Consider the following 16,589-nt stretch of genomic DNA (forward strand, 5'->3'; position numbering starts at 1 on the left):
TTCTGTAATTGTTACTCTAATATCAGAGGAGTTTTATATTATCACGACAGGTAGAGATCCTTCCGTGTTAGATATAGATCCAGGTCGATAAAGACCCGAATATGTAAGAATGATTGGAGAAACAGTCATGTATTTAAGGACTGAGTGCACCATTTTGAACAGGGTCTTTGAGTTCTTCAAAAATATGGGCTGTAACAATCCATATTCATGTTCCTCTTTGTGAAAGCTAATCATCTTTTCTATCACTAGGACACAGAAGTTCCCGAAAAGAACAATCAACCTCTCTCATAAGCACTTCTTCAAAATGATCCAGACTTCTTCCTCTTTCATTGATATTTAGATTAAGGGAAGCCCTTCTGTTCTACATGGGAGAATTACCTGTCGAAAGATCTCAGTGATAAAGTTGACATTGGTTCTAGAGGAGCACAGGACCCGGCGCACCACCTCAATGTCAGTGAGGTGCTCTTCGTCCATGCTGCAGAGGCTGGAGGAGCTGGGCTCTCTCTCTGTCAGGGTGCTTGTGTTGGAGTGCGACTGCTCTGGCTCGCCAGTCACACCCCCATCCAGACTATCTTGTCTTGGGCCGCCATCATCCCCTCGGGCAGCCAGACCCGCCGCCGCTCTCTGAAACAGCAGCAACATTGCAAAAATGCACGTTTACAGCTTGTTCAATGGTCCTGGACAACCTCAAGACCAACCTGGGGGTAAATGTGCAGCCTAATAAGAGTTTAACCTATGACATTTTGGTTACTAACCCAAACCTTAAAGGTGCCATCGAACGTTTTTTTACAAGATGTAATATAAGTCTAAGGTGTCCCCTGAATGTGTCTGTGAAGTTTCAGCTCAAAATACCCCATAGATTTTTTTTTAAATATTTTTTTTTTTTGGGGCATAATTAGAAATGCGCCAATTCAGGGCTGCTGCCCCTTTAATTGCTCGCACTCTCCGCCCCCCCCCCCAGAGCTCTCGACTCTATCATTGCATAAACAAAGTTCACACAGCTAATATAACCCTCAAAATGGATCTTTACAAAGTGTTCGTCATGCAGCATGTCTAATCGCGTAAGTACAGTGTTTATTTGGATGTTTACATTTGATTCTGAATGAGTTTGAGGCTATGCTCCGTGGCTAAAGCTAACATTACACACTGATGGAGAGATTTATAAAGAATGAAGTTGTGTTTATGCATTATACAGACTGCAAGTGTTTAAAAATGAAAATAGCGACGGCTCTTGTCTCCATGAATACAGTAAGAAATGATGGTAACTTTAACCACATTTAACAGTACATTAGCAACATGCTAACGAAACATTTAGAAAGACAATTTACAAATATCACTAAAAATATCATGATATCATGGATTATGTCAGTTATTATTGCTCCATCTGCCATTTTCGCTATTGTCCTTGCTTGCTTACCTAGTCTGATGATTCAGCTGTGCACAGATCCAGACGTTAATACTGGCTGCCCTTGTCTAATGCCTTGAACATGAGCTGGCATATGCAAATATTGGGGTCATACATATTAATGATCCCGACTGTTACGTAACAGTCTGTGTTATGTTGAGATTCGCCTGTTCTTCTGAGGTCTTTTAAACAAATGAGATTTATATAAGAAGGAGGAAACAATGGTGTTTGAGACTCACTGTATGTAATTTCCATGTACTGAACTCTTGTTATTCAACTATGCCGAGGTAAATTCAATTTTCAATACGATGGCACATTTAAAGGGTTAGTTCAGCCAAAAATGAGAACTCCACTGAAAGTCCAGGTAACCAAAACTTTGAAGATCCGAATAGGTCATTATGAGGTGTCGTAAAATGAATCAACATGAATCAAACTGCTTAATCCAAGTCTTGTGAAAAGAGATGATTTGCTTTATATGATGAGCAAATTTAATTTAGGCTTTTATTCACATTTAAACACACAAGCATCTTATTCGTTAAACATGGAAGCCCATGCGTAACATCCTAAAACGAACCTTTTTGTTCGTTCTGTCTCGTGTTTACTATATGTGATGTGCTCAATGTATTTATGTCAATAATTGGTTAGATGTAAATAAAAGCCTACATTGAATCCGTTAAATCATATCTCTTCACAAGACTTGGAGTTAACCTCTCAATTCATAGTATGGATTCACATTTTTGAGTGAAATTTCCCTTTAAAACCCTAATAGTGCTTTACAGCCATTACTGCATCATACATGTGAAGAAGATCTGTGTTGCTACCTGGATATTCTTTGGCACGTTTTCTCCTTCCATGCCAGGGATGTTTGTTCCTGTGTTTGACCGTGGCTCCAGCCAGAAGGAGACCAGCCAGCGGATAAATATGACTCTGGCATTGAGGAAGTTCTCTTTAGTGCAGTACAGGGCTTCATTGGTCTCTGGGTCTCTTTTAACAACTATATAGTAAGGCTTTGGTCTCATGGGTGGAACCTCTATTATAAAACAGGACACAAATCCAAATTAGACATCTTATCATCCTGAGCAATTATAACTGGCTCATAAATCAAGATATAAAATTGTGTTTACTTTGACATGAAGGATTATCATAAACTCTTACCCAGAATAGGATTGTACAAACTGGTCTCCTTGGAGAAGTTGGGGAAGATATGGGGCAGGTAATACTTTTTGAAATTAGCGAACAGGAAGGCAAACCCCTTCTCGTGGTTCTCTTTGCACTTCCACTCCAGACTTTTGGCCTGTAGGGGCACAGAACATACATGGCAAACTGAGCATATAAACAGCAGCTGGGACAGAACAGCCTGTTTGTGTTTTGTGGAGGACAGTGGGGTTGGTGGAGGCAGGCAGAGAGTGGTGCAGTTGTTTATGTTGGGGAGGGTGTGAAGCAGAGCAGCCGTTGCAGCGCCAAGGAAACACACCGCTGCAGCAAGGGTATCTGGCATCAACTGCATGCAGATCTGGGGTCAGTGGCATGTAAGTTTGGTTTCCGCAGCTTTAGCGTTGGGTCTGTGCTAGCCGTGTTAGCATCAGCAGTGTTAGTAGGAAGAGGGGAGTACCTGGTTTACCATGTATTTTAGTAGAGCCTCCAGGAAGTAGCCAGTGAGATCCTCCTGGGATTTATCACCTGACTGAGGCGGCACCAGGGGGCTGATCTCCTCTGGGGTCACTTGAGCTGCAGTAATGGACAAAAAAGATGCGTTTAAAAGGGGATTTAATTTGCTATGCAGATATACTCAAAAAGCTCCCTGCACAGTACACAAAAAACATTCATGGAAACTAAGCTACAGAACAGGTCACTCAGAAAAGTTGTGGTTTTATAGATGCTTTCACACGGGCCATGTTTACTGTGGTCCAAGTGCGACTGGCGGCACTGTTCTGGCTTCACACTCACACTCACTTGGTGCATTTGTGTTCATCTTACGTCATCGCATACGTGCACAGCACATTTTATTAATTTGGTGCTATTATGCTCAGCAGAGTGAAGGACACTGGTTTACTGGAGGTGCGTCACATGAAGGCGTCTTTCTGCTGTTTGAAAACAGATTCTTTTGAGGATTGCAAGTCATTCATTTGCCGCTCTGACTGCAATCTGCACGATGACACTGCACTCTCACTCGTATCCAAGGTAAATCATCACCACTGTCATCCCCTAGATTGTGCTTTGTTGAATTAGTGATGTTGTCATTGGCTGGTTACTTTACTTACTGAACAAGTGTGAACCCAAGCGCGAGTTGCTTTCACATTCATGCAAATCGCACCACAATTTGAGTGCAACCAAACTCAGAACCACCTCCTACAGGTAGTCTCGGGTTCGGTAGCTCGGTGCGCTCCCGGATCTGTATGACAGCTTTCACATGTGAACTTTTCATGTGAACTGTGCCCCATTTTGAGCTAAACTTCCAGTGTGAAAGCACCCTATGACATCCTAATTATGAGCCTGCATTATTTATAAATTAAATTAAATTAAATTTTACTTAAAAAACAAAACAAAAACAAACAAACAAAAAAAAAACCTAAACAAAAATTTGAAATGTTGCCTTAGCAAATAAATTAATTAAGTTGAAGTACTAAAATTACTAAAAAAAAAAAAAGTAAGTAAACAAATTAAAGCAAAATGGATATAACTGGTTGGAAAGAGGATGGAAAATGGTCATGAAAATGAAATAATTTTTAATTTTTTAATTTTGGTGAGAGGAATCTTGACTAACATTATACATGACCTTAAGAGACAAAATATAAATACTACAAAAGTGTAAAAAAAAAAAAAAAAAAAAAAAAAAAAAAAAGAGCTCATATTCATGAAACATAAGGTGTGAGAGAAAGCATACAAACACTTACTCTCCTGAAGGTTAAGGGGAGGGCTGATCAGGTTATCCAGGGTTCGAGGGCCCAGCTCAGACTGTGGTGCAGGGAATCCTGGGATCAGACAGGCGAAGATCCAGAGCTGCTCTCTCAGAGCATTGTGCTGCAGAGCCTGCATCCACAGAAGGAACAGACGCACTCCTTCCCTCCGGATCTATGCACCATAATACAACCACACTATTGATTAAAATTTTTGGCTAACCTCACAGCCTTGGTTATGTCAGCAGAAAAAAAGAAGTCGCCTCAGAGGATATATTTTATACAAGTCATAACAAAAAGTAAGGATGGAAAACAATTTCTTCTAAAATAAAAACTCATACAATGATTATTGAGATACTTTTTAAATATTGTAAACTATTTATTGACATTTTCTACCTTTAGGGAGTTTCCAGTGTGTAGCAATTTCTTGAGAACAAGACCTATGAAGCAACACAGTTGTTTAGTCTGAGGAACAAATTCATAACTTCCAAATGAGCTGGCTTACTGAGCTAACTGGATAATTATGGAAAACTCGTTTGCTGTGGTCTCTGCTTAAAAAGCTGTCAGTTATGTTTGTTTGTATGCAACTTGGGTTTATTGAGAAAAGAGCAAAACAAAATAAAACTGAAAATTATTTATCCTTCATGTTAAAGGCAGTCTAAGCATTGTTTATCTCTTTAAGTAAGTGATGAAGGACAGTAATGTCAGAGTTCTCGGTCAGATCTGGGTGTTTCTGAGCCCCAGATCCTTGGCATTCTCTGTGTTTATCTTGGTGGTCTGTGTATCCTTCTGCTAAAAGACTTCAAAGCAGAGGAAAAGGAGAGACCACCGGCTAATACAAGATGTTAAGTCACTAAAACCAGGTGCAAAGCATCACAAGATACATCACATCTCTTCCATGGTAATTAGGCTTGCTGTGATAGTCGGTGTTACCGCTGTGTTCCATACACTGATTACATTACTTGCCCACCATGACATTCTCCGCACTGGGTTGCAAAGTCGCAACACAGTGAAGCAAGTGTCGGATTTAACTTATCATGTGACGAGAGTAAGGAGAGATGACTGACAGTACGATGGCAGAGGATTTGGTGGACATCCTGAGCAGCATTGACAAATATCTTATCTTGTAAAATGTGGGGTCAGTACAGCCTCTCCTTATAAACAGAGTACGAGTGATAATGAATTTGATCATTCAAAATCAATTTCACAACTCTGCATATTGATAGCAGCTCTCTGATGCCTGCAAATTATATAAAATATCTCCCACTCTGTCTTATCGGTAATACTGGTGTTGTCACTTTTTTTCCAGTGTGAAAAATTCCTCACTGTTTCCTCACCTAATGGTAATCTCAAATAAGACTTAAAAAAAGATAAATAAAGGATGCATTAAATTGATCAAAAGTGACAGTAAAGACATTGATGTTACAAAAGATTTCCATTTCAAATAAATTCTGATCTTTTAGACTTTCTATTCGTCAAAGGAAAAAAGCTGCACAAAATTATATAATTGTAAAATGTGAAGTATCTGTTTTCAACAATGATAATGAGAAGAAATGTTTCTTGAGCACCAAATCAGCATATTAGAATGAGTAGAAATGGTCACCTATGCTGTGGAACTGCCATCTTCCTTGTATTCGCTCTGGTAACAGCTGTAGGATTTTCTGCAAGATAAGCACATGGATTTGACTGCAGACATGCCTATATATGTTAGTACATGTATTTAACCCTTGTGTATTGTTCAAATTCACTACCCTTTCGTTATGTTTGAGATGAAAACATCCACCAAATTAAACTGCTGTAAAAATGTATCAGATACATATTTTTTTCATTTTTTTTTTTGCATAAATCTGTTAATCAACCTCAGTCCTGATCAAAACTACTAAATCTTTAAAAAAAAAAAATGTAATTGCCAATTTCATACATGATTTCACTGATTTGGGGGGGGGGGAAAAACACACAAAATGACTTATTTTCATTATATAAAAAGTGATTGTGTACTGGATATTTTTTTTACCTTTTATCACAGTCTTGGACATGTGAAAGATTAATAACAACATTGGCTTTGATGCATTGTTAGTTTTTGTGCAGCATCAGATTTTAATTTTTTCTCCCTCATTTACTGTTCTTTGCTGTTTTTGCCCCATTGACTTCCATTATAACAACATTTTTTGATTGCAAAGCCATGACACCATATAATTATGCATTCTTGATTGTTGGTGGTTTTCCCTGTTGGGAAGAGGTAAAATTTTTAATTTTTACAGTTGATCACCAGGTGGCACCATTAACCCTTTAGATAGGCCTGTGCAAAAAAAAAGCTTAGTTTTCTTTTAAATGGAGTTATAAGGAGTATAACAGCATGTTAGTGTGTGTGTGTGTGTGTGTGTGTGTGTGTGTGTGTGTGTGTGTGTGTGAGTGAGAGAGAGAGAGTTGGCATAAGGTCTCTCTCTCTCTCTCACACACACACACACACACACACACACACACACACACACACACACACACACACACACACACACACACACACACACACTATAACATGCTGTTATACTCCATATAAAAGCCAGAAACTAAGCTTTTTTTTTTTTTTCACAGGCCTATCTAAAGGGTTAATGGTGCCACCTGGTGATCAACAGTAAAAATAACAAATGTTACCTCTTCCCAACAGGGAAAACCACCAACAATCAGAATACATGATTATATGGTGTCATGGCTTTGCAATCAAAAAATGTCGTTATAATAGTAGTCAATGGGGCAAAAACAGCAAAGAACAGTAAATGAGGGAGAAAAAATTAAAATCTGATGCTGCACAAAAACTAACAATGCATCAAAGCCAATGTTGTTACTAATCTTTGACATGCCCAAGACTGTGATAAAAGGTAAAAAAAAAAAAAAAATCCAGTCCACAATCACTTTTTATATTGAAAAATATCCCCAAAGTGGATGAAAACATCCCCAACATAACATAAAGGTTAAACATCTCAGTCTATATAACAAGAGACTGCAGCACATATTTACATTTCAAAACAGATGAGCAGATTTGTGCAAACACGCATTACTGGCCTTCCTTGCGACATTAAAACTGGAATGTTGAAATAGCTCTACTACACATAGGCTATAGGGGCATACAGTTGAGCAAAAGCTAAAGCGTGACTCATAAGAAGCGTTTTTGGGTGCGGCAAAGAACACCTGTTTTCCGTTTGAGAGACAAATCAGTTATCTGTCAGGTGCACGTCAATCACTCTCTTATCAATGATCTCATTTATCACTGTCTCAGCAATTACTCATACATGGATCATACATATAACAATGTGAACATCAGATAGGAGTATTTGAATGAGAGCTGACACAATGAAACCAAACCTAATGAGGTTGAGCTAATGTGTTTAAATAGACATCAAGTGATCATCTACATTTCTTACCTCAAATATAAAGAGAATAGAATCAAGCTCCTCTCGTTGTGATTTGTGACCTTCAGGAAAGAGAAAACACAAAACACGTTGAACGTCATTAAGGGATCACAAATCCCTCAGGGCTTGATATTAATAGTTTAACAAACAAGGATTACATATCTGCACTGGAAACATGGGGACCTCAACATGTGGCATTAAAGCAATCTTTTTAATCAATTTTAATGAAAGATGTACAAGCATTAAAAAAGTAAAGCTGGATAGAGAGCGACCAAACAATTTTTGTCAAAACATTATTATTTAAAGTCACATTAAATGAAAATTCTATTTTTTTAATGCATGTTATAAAACGGTTAGTTCCTGTGCTTGATTCTGATTGGTCAATAGCTGTGTTTTATTCATGCTTAAAAAACGGCTATGACCACTTCACCCAGCGATTCTGTGTATCACTACTAGTAACGTAAACTGTGTGCTCTCCATTGATATTGTTCATTGAAGCTTAATGTATTATGTAGAAGAGTATTGTGAGAAAGAGATCGATTGAGCGAGTTTATTACCCGCATTCAGATTTAGCATTTTCCTTCAGGTCAGTCCTATGTTCATAATAAAAAATCAGTTTAAATGTCTGATGTATTTCCTTGTCCTTTAACATTTAAGAAGTTCTGACAGTGCTAGTCAAAGCATTTAACACTTGTAATAACTCAATCACGCGGTTAAAAATAAACTTTTCTCTTTTGTCCACTTAAAGGGCTATATGTAAGAATTATCATGTATTAATTGCTTTTTATTCCCAATGTGATAACTGCTTGTAACGAAAACAAGACCTTCTCGGACTTCCTTGGTTGTCTATGAAAGCCTGTAGACTGATCTTGATGTGAAGGACGTTTTTACCAGGAAAATCAAAATGATGCGACATTTACACATGCTGACAAAAACCTCTCTTCCGGTCAATGACACATGAAACAAAATGCTTATGTTCAGGATAATGCCAAAAGAGACATTCTGTACTGTAATATCAATGTGTCATGAAAAGAAAAGTGACTAATTCAAACTATAGTCTCACATAACCAGATCTATATAGTCTACAGTCTCAAATATACTTTATAATCAATCATAACAGTGTGATTTTTATTCATCTGTTGCCATGATGCCAGTGAATTGCAGAGCTTGTGCAAACATATCCACATTGCCACGATAATCTTGACACTTTCTTAACTGCTGTTTTTTCACCACTGAATCACGTTCAGTCTCTTGTACGATACGTGCAAAAGCGCGAGCACGAGTGACAAGTTATTGGCTGCAGTTCACTTAATGGCCACCGGTGTCGCTAATAACAAGGGTTTCTGAATTCTACAAAAATAATTGTACATTAAGTCAAAACCAAATCGCCCAAACTACACTTTTTTTCTTTTTCAATAATCAATTTCCCTCGACTTTAAGAACCTACTCTATGTATATACTGAAATGAGTTGTCTTTCCCTGTTAATTGCGCTTTAACGGTTTAAAATGACTTGTATTTAAACCGCAGTGCTTAAAAATGCATTCAAATGATAAGCTTTCGTGACCGCATAGCACAGCGATAGAGACGATAGTCTAAAATCTCTACTGGTTGACAAATTTCTACTGGTTAATCATGTCTACCGGTATATCACCCACCCCTACCGAAAATGTAATCATAACCATATTCCTACCCCTAAACCTAACCCTACCTATTAAGTTATACCTAAAATCAGAGGGAAATGATAGGTGAATAACACTGATGTAGAAGCGCCTTGGTTGTAAACCTAAACTTGACATAAACTGTAAACTTGTCCCTCAAATCTGATTGGTTGATTGGAATGTTGTTGGAATGTTGTTCCTGGATCAACATCTTTGTTACACTTGGTGAATTCAGGTTTTGCGAGCAATGTAAGGGGGTTACACTGACTTAAACTCCTATGTTCGTTTTCCTACGACAGTCTGAAAAAAGTTCTGCTGAACAAGTTAGTTAAAGTAACTTAAACTGTCAATGTTTATATACAAATACCTGAATAATAACATAAGTCTTTATTGAAACAAGCATTTGATGGCAACAGAGTACTGATGTTGGTAGCACTACAGTAAGAGAAGAATGCATGTTAAGTGGGAAAAGTCAAAGCTGATCATGATCTCATTTCACCTCTCTCACCCTTTATTTCCTATCCACAATTGAGTGTGCAACAAAATAAAGGCAAACTACCTAAAAAATAAAATCGTAAAGAAAGTATGTGGGGGGAGGACTAGGACAATTGCTTTTACCAAGCAAGGATAACAATCTGAACCAGCTACTGTGCAGTAGATGCAGTACAACAAGAGAAAATGCTAAGACACAAAATGAGAGGTCAAAGGCAGTGAGCAGCTCTCTGAATACTCAATGAGCAACTGTTCAGTGTTCTGAGACACTGGCTGTGCTCTCTGTGCACTATAATGAGCCCGTGTGACCGGACATGGCTAACTGAGGGCTGGCTAATTTTCGTCATAAGCCATTTCATGGAAACTTGCTCATTAACACTGTGACTTCTGACTTGTTTGCAGAGAGCACATAATGAGTAGGCCAGCTGAAAAACAATGCAATCGAACTTTGAAAAACATTAAACTATCCAACAACAGTACAGAAAAAAATTCTCATAAGACAAAACAAAAACAGTGGGTGAGACAGAAAATAAAGCGTTGTAGGTCTTACCTTTCTGTTTCAGGTTAACCTCAATGGTGACAAAGTTTTCAAAGAACACATAGTAGATGTGGGAGTAATTCTGCTCAAAGAGGTGTTTGAGTTCAGCAGGCTCCGCATTTTCTACAAAAAACAAAACAAAAAACAATGAATCAGCTGGACATTTAGCAGTTTGTACAACAGTTGTATAATTTAAAATGTAATAATTTTCTTCGGAAGTGCTTTAAAAGCAAAATGCATTTTATTGTGCTAATAATAACATAATTGCAATAGACCCCATTCCATAAATTTAAAGGCAGCTACATAATTTCATGCTAAATGATGTGAGAAAAATATTAAGTTTGATATTATAAAGTCATTGTGTTACTTAACTTAAAAATAAGCTTATATATGGTCAATGTGCCAAAGTACATTATTAAAATATTATCTGGACGATATTTAGTATTATTTTGTTTAGGTGACTACATATTGTTTGATGCATAAATATGGACATAAAAAGGGAAGAATCTCTGCACAACATACACAAATGCACACTTGTTGCTGCTTTTCCTTCACTATCTGATATCACGACTGTACAGAGAAAAACTGGGCATCATACACTAAACGACAATAAATTTAAAAAAATCCAGAACACAGCAAACTCACACAGAAACATGGGCCTCACTGCTAGGAGACACATGACAGATGAAACAAACATGGATGTGCAGGAGGTGACCCCAGTAGTTGTTGTAGAGATTTGGGTAGGTAGATGTGGTCAGTATTTTAAATAGCCAATAGCGTTTCATTTATGTTACAGCTCGGCCAGAGCCGTTAAACTCTGTAAAACCTTTGTTTCCTTCTAATCTCTAACCGTTTCTCCTCATAATGTCCTTTATATCGCTTATACAGCATTCTGTGCAGAATTCAAATTGGTCCGATACCTTCTGTGGTCTGTGCCGACTCACGCGTATGATCCGCTCTGTGCTCTCGTGTGTCTGTGCCAGAACAGACTGCGCTGCTCGCGTTGCGGCGGTTCATGTGAAACTAACGCAAAAACGAACTTCCTTCGCGTCAATGGAAAGCATAGTTACACTGTCTGAATCGCTCCCTATTTTCTATATAGTGCACTATGTGCCATTCACCATGTAGAAACTTGTAAATGTGTTTCAGCTGAGACTTCAGTGTCTGTAAGAGTGTAGGAGGATGCGGGACTTCAGATTCTAGAGAGCATTTGATTGGACCGAAGATTTGACGAGAAACTGAAGTGTGATGTGATGTCATGAAAATCCATGATCCATTTTAATGGAAGTGAGAGACTAAGTTTTGAATGCTTATATCTCCTAAATGCGAATTTTGTCATTGTTTTGGAACACACCAGCTTATTCATGACCTTCAGGCTAACATATTCATACTAAAAGCTAAAAAACTTAAATTTTGATTTCAGGGGGACTTTAAAGTTTAATGTGTTGCCATGACAACAGTATTCAAGATATCAAGAATCCTTTCACAGGTCTACATCTGCCATGAATTTCAAAGCATTTTGAAAGTGACACACTTCCTGCTGCCAGTTGGTGGCACTATGACTTTGACTCACAATAGTCACATCCATGTGATCAGCCTCCTACAACGAACACACAGCTGAAGTTTCATCAAAATCAGTTAATGTATGCAGAAGTTTTAACACGCATCCTGTTTCTCTTTTCTCGCCATAAATTTGTTTCAACGCCACGGCCAAACTGTTCGTGAAAGCAAAAATCTGCTCACAATTTAGGATCCTCAATGTCTTGGCTTCATGCTGACCAAGTTTGGTGGTGATCAGATGAATTCCCTAGGAGGAGTCAAATTCCAGAGCATTTGTTTTTCAAACAACCCTAAATAGCCAAATTCCTGTTGGGCTGGCTTGACTTAGAGTGTGAAATTTGTTCGGCCCGATGAGATCTATAACTATATGACGTTTGGTTACTGTAGGTGAAAATGGGTGACACAGAGAGCTCCCCCACAACAACTTGTGCCCAGCCCTGATGGCCAACGATTCCTACATGTTTGCAAAAGTTTCAGAGTTTTTGAGTACGTTAAGGGACCCAAGTGCCCAAAAGGTCAGAGAAAAAAAATGTACCTAAGGAAAACAAGAGGGCCTTCACCCTTTCAGGGCTTGGGCCCTAAATATCAAACATGTTTTTATATCATCTGACTGGATGGAATTATGATCTGAAGCTAAATAAAATCTGCAGTTTGGCACAGACTTTCAGCAACAATTGTCGACTTGTAAATCTGCAAATCGGGGCAAAAATCTGAGCAAAATTCATGTAGTATATTCCAATCTTTAAGTGTGACAATTAATGTGTAAGTTTCATGAAGAAATACATGCATAATAAAAGCAGTGTTTTTTCTGTTTTTTTTTTTTACTTCAAAACTAGGTATTTATGTATAAACCCTTAGATCAAAAGATCTTTAGGATCATGACAAACAAACATTACTTCATTGTGTACTGTGTAAAATCCCATTTATGCTTGGTCTCTCTTTCACGCACACAATCTGTCAAGCTTATAATTTGCCTCTTTCAGCACAGGATGTGAGCACAGGTCTCTTTACTGATGCTGAAGTCTATTGCAACCTGCAGCCCAGCAACACAAGTCAATATTTGTACTTTAAAGCTCCTCCACACAGTCCAGCTCCATTCATTATCCTAATGCAGCGGCCGGCTCTGGTCACACGTTCCCGCAGCATCCAGAGACCTCAGTCAAGTGCCTACTTCATTCCGTTTATAGAGCTGTGAGCCAGCTAGAACAAAAGAGCCAACACAGAGACCTGGGGTAGCGAGTATCTTTGGGCATACTAGAAATGTGCACATAATCGACTAGTAAAAATATTCAAACTTTGCAAACTGCACCCTTGCCTGCATTCAGATGTGGATTGTTTTTTATAGAGGAAATAAAAAAAAGCAAGCATACAAAAAAAATTGAGAAACATAAAAATAGTAACATTCTGTGTGTGAATAAAACAAATTATAAATTTCACATACACTATTATATTCACATATACTATTCAAAAGTTTGGGGTAGGTAAGAAGTCTCGTATGCTCACCAAGGATGCCTTTACTTGATAAAAACTACAGTAAAATAGTAATATTGTAAAATATGACTAAAATTTAAAATAACTGTTTTAAATTGTAATAAATTTTAAAATGTAATTAATTCCTGTGAAGTAAAGCTGAATTTTCAGCATCATTACTCCAGTCTTCAGTGTCACATGATCATTTAGATATCATTCTAATATGCTGATTTGGCATTATTATTATTGTTATAATTGACAAGAGTGCTGCTTATTTTTTGTGGAAACAGTGAAATTAGCAACTGAAATTTTGACAACCTTAGTGTTAGGGTACAAAATTTGTCAAAATGCCCATCCCGAATTCAAACTGACAAAGTGCAGCAGTGAGCCAGAGCCCAACTTTTACAGATTGTGGTGTTTTTCAAAAAGCTTTGAGAACAGACAGACAGAGAATTTTGGCTGAAACTACAGTACATGAGAGAGAGCAGACCAACGGATGGTGCTACACTGGCTGTCGGAAATATTTGTGATCTAAAATAGAACACAGCCGAGACCCCAAGTGCCTGACGGTGTTTTAGAATCACACAAAGATAATGGCCCTCATCTTTAAAGATGAACAGAACACTAGAGCAGCATGAATTGAGAATCATGATTTTTTTTTTTGTTTAAATCAGAAATCACGATTCTCCCACGATTCTGAATAGACAACTAAACAAATTAACATGATATTTACTAAAGGGTTCTAACAATGTTAAATCTAACAATGTTAATTGCTGCTGCAGTTTAAAAAAAGTAATCAGGTTTCACTCTTGTGCAGCATGTTTTTTATGTTTGCGAGTGGCTCGGTTTCCTAAGATGCACAACTTCGAAGCGACTGCTCAATGCTCCGCTCTGTGTGTGCGCATGGCCAAAACGCTCCACTCATGTACCACTCACACTCACCGGAAAAGCCAAGTCTGCTCAAATAACATGCCGACATGAAATTTCTCTGAACTTGTTTGATTCTGTTTGCAAACTGTACTGTAACATGGTGTGGTAGAGCCGTGCTAGGCAACACTGGTCAAATGACGCTACCCTCTCAAACACTGATCCACTGCCTGCTATCTGCTCACATGCTCTGATGATAATAACTTTGTAGGACTATACTTTATTTTGATAATTTGTCAAAAAATAAATCTGGTAAATCTGATTCTGTTGCATAGAACTGAATGAAGAATAATATATTGATATTAATATATTGATATGTAACATTATTTTAATACAGGCCTATTTACTTACTATTAACTTTAGTAAATTGTGGTTATTTAATATATGGCTTGTATTTTTTAAATTCAGATTCAGTAAAATTACTGAATTTAATTAACAAGTCTAATAATAATACAATTATACAAAAAACGAATTTAAAATAGGAAATTAATAATTCTTTTTTTAAAAAGTCATTTTCGGTCAATTCAGTTCAATTCAGTCAAGTTCAGTTTCGGCCCAAAGTTTTCATTTCAATGCATCCCTACTCATAAAGACAACGTTTTTTTGTTTCGAACTGATCTCTTGAATGAATGATTCAATGATAAATACATTTTTTTAACAGTCACTTGTTGCCACCTACTGGCGTAACAATGTAACTGATACAAAGTTACTTTCAAAAGGTGATTTCCTCTATTTTGATTGCTACCATAGACACCAGTGTTTATATGCGAACTATAAACTTATCCCAGTACTTCTGTGATAATTTGAATTATTGTAACACAGAAATAATGATACTGTGTGGCTTAAAAGACTGTTTGAGAAGCTATTTCATATAGGCTACATGATAACTGGGGCATAATTAGAAATGCACCGATTCAGGCTGCGGCCCCTTTAATTCCTCACGCTCCCCACCCCCGGAGCTTGTGCTTGCCTTAAACAGCATAAGCAAAGTTCACACAGCTAACATAACCCTCAAAATGGATCTTTACAAAGTGTTCGTCATGCATCCTGCATGCATACATCAGATCATGTGAGTATAGTATTTATTTGGATGTTTACATTTGATTCGGAATGAGTTTGATAGTGCTCAGTGGCTAACGGGCTAAAGCTAACATTACACACTGTTGGAGAGATTTATAAAGAATGAAGTTGTGTTTATGCATTATAAAGACTGCAAGTGTTTAAAAATGAAAATAGCGACTGCTCTCTTGTCTCTGTGAATACAGTAATAAACTATGGTAACTTTAACCACATTTAACAGTACATTAGCAACATGCTAACGAAACATTTAGAAAGACAATTTACAAATATCACTAAAAATATCATGATATCATGGATCATGTCAGTTATTATCGCTCCATCTGCCATTTTTCGCTATTGTCCTTGCTTGCTTACCTAGTCTGATGATTCTGCTGTGCACATCCAGACGTTCTGCCCTTGTCTAATGCCTTGAACATGGGCTGGCATATGCAAATATTGGGGGCGTACATATTGATCCCGACTGTGATGTAACAGTCGGTGTTATGTTGAGATTCGCCTGTTCTTCTGAGGTCTTTTAAACAAATGAGATTTATATAAGAAGGAGGAAACAATGGTCTTTGAGACTCACTGTATGTCATTTCCATGTACTGAACTCTTGTTATTCAACTATGCCAAGGTAAATTCAATTTTCCTTTCGATGGCACCTTTAATGATTAATCTTGCAGCTCTACTGAACTCCATGGAAAGAACGACAGCACAGACCCTCCCAAATGGTCATTCTCAAGGAATGCACAATGTACAATGCATCTTCAAACCAGAACGATGCTTTCCATGGAGTTCAGTTTTGATGCTTTTGATGCTAGGATGTTGTGGGTGGTTGTCAGGATGTGTTTGCTAAGGTATTCTGAGTGGTTGCTAGATGGCCACTTTCTGGCTAAAGTCAAAAGAATGTAAGTCTATGGGATTTTTTTTTTTGACATCCAACATGCAAAATCATAATTTCAATCACTTAGAAAAGTACCTCTTCTCAATGAAATACCATTCATAGTACAAATAGTGCAGGACAACTTACATATCAAAGTTTAATACTTTGGTATTAAAGGATTAATTTGTACAAATCTCTAATATGTGCAATAGTAATAGTGGTGTAGTCATTTAAATATTGGCAATCAATCAACCTTAGGATCTCAGGCAGTTACAAGAGTGTGTGGCAA

At 37.6% G+C, this 16,589-nt stretch overlaps 1 protein-coding gene across 11 annotated transcripts in view; it reads right to left on the bottom strand.

Moving 5' to 3' along the window:
- ralgapa1 (Ral GTPase activating protein catalytic subunit alpha 1) overlaps positions 1–16,589 on the bottom strand; it is a 93,151-nt gene that overhangs the window by 71,478 nt on the left and 5,084 nt on the right. For 10 of the 11 annotated variants that reach the window (XM_048190875.1, XM_048190869.1, XM_048190866.1 and 7 more), the window contains exons 2-10: positions 10,411–10,521; positions 7,722–7,771; positions 5,906–5,963; positions 4,699–4,742; positions 4,300–4,477; positions 3,018–3,133; positions 2,561–2,699; positions 2,227–2,435; positions 379–624 (exon numbers count right to left, since the gene is read on the bottom strand). In XM_048190875.1, coding sequence (XP_048046832.1) covers positions 379–624; positions 2,227–2,435; positions 2,561–2,699; positions 3,018–3,133; positions 4,300–4,477; positions 4,699–4,742; positions 5,906–5,963; positions 7,722–7,771; positions 10,411–10,521 — 1,151 coding nt within the window. The remainder of the gene's footprint in view (positions 1–378; positions 625–2,226; positions 2,436–2,560; positions 2,700–3,017; positions 3,134–4,299; positions 4,478–4,698; positions 4,743–5,905; positions 5,964–7,721; positions 7,772–10,410; positions 10,522–16,589) is intronic. The other variant, XM_048190865.1, reaches the window with a different exon arrangement.

This window comes from Megalobrama amblycephala, linkage group LG5 (assembly GCF_018812025.1).
Source record: "Megalobrama amblycephala isolate DHTTF-2021 linkage group LG5, ASM1881202v1, whole genome shotgun sequence".
Taxonomy (NCBI): Eukaryota; Metazoa; Chordata; class Actinopteri; order Cypriniformes; family Xenocyprididae; genus Megalobrama; species Megalobrama amblycephala.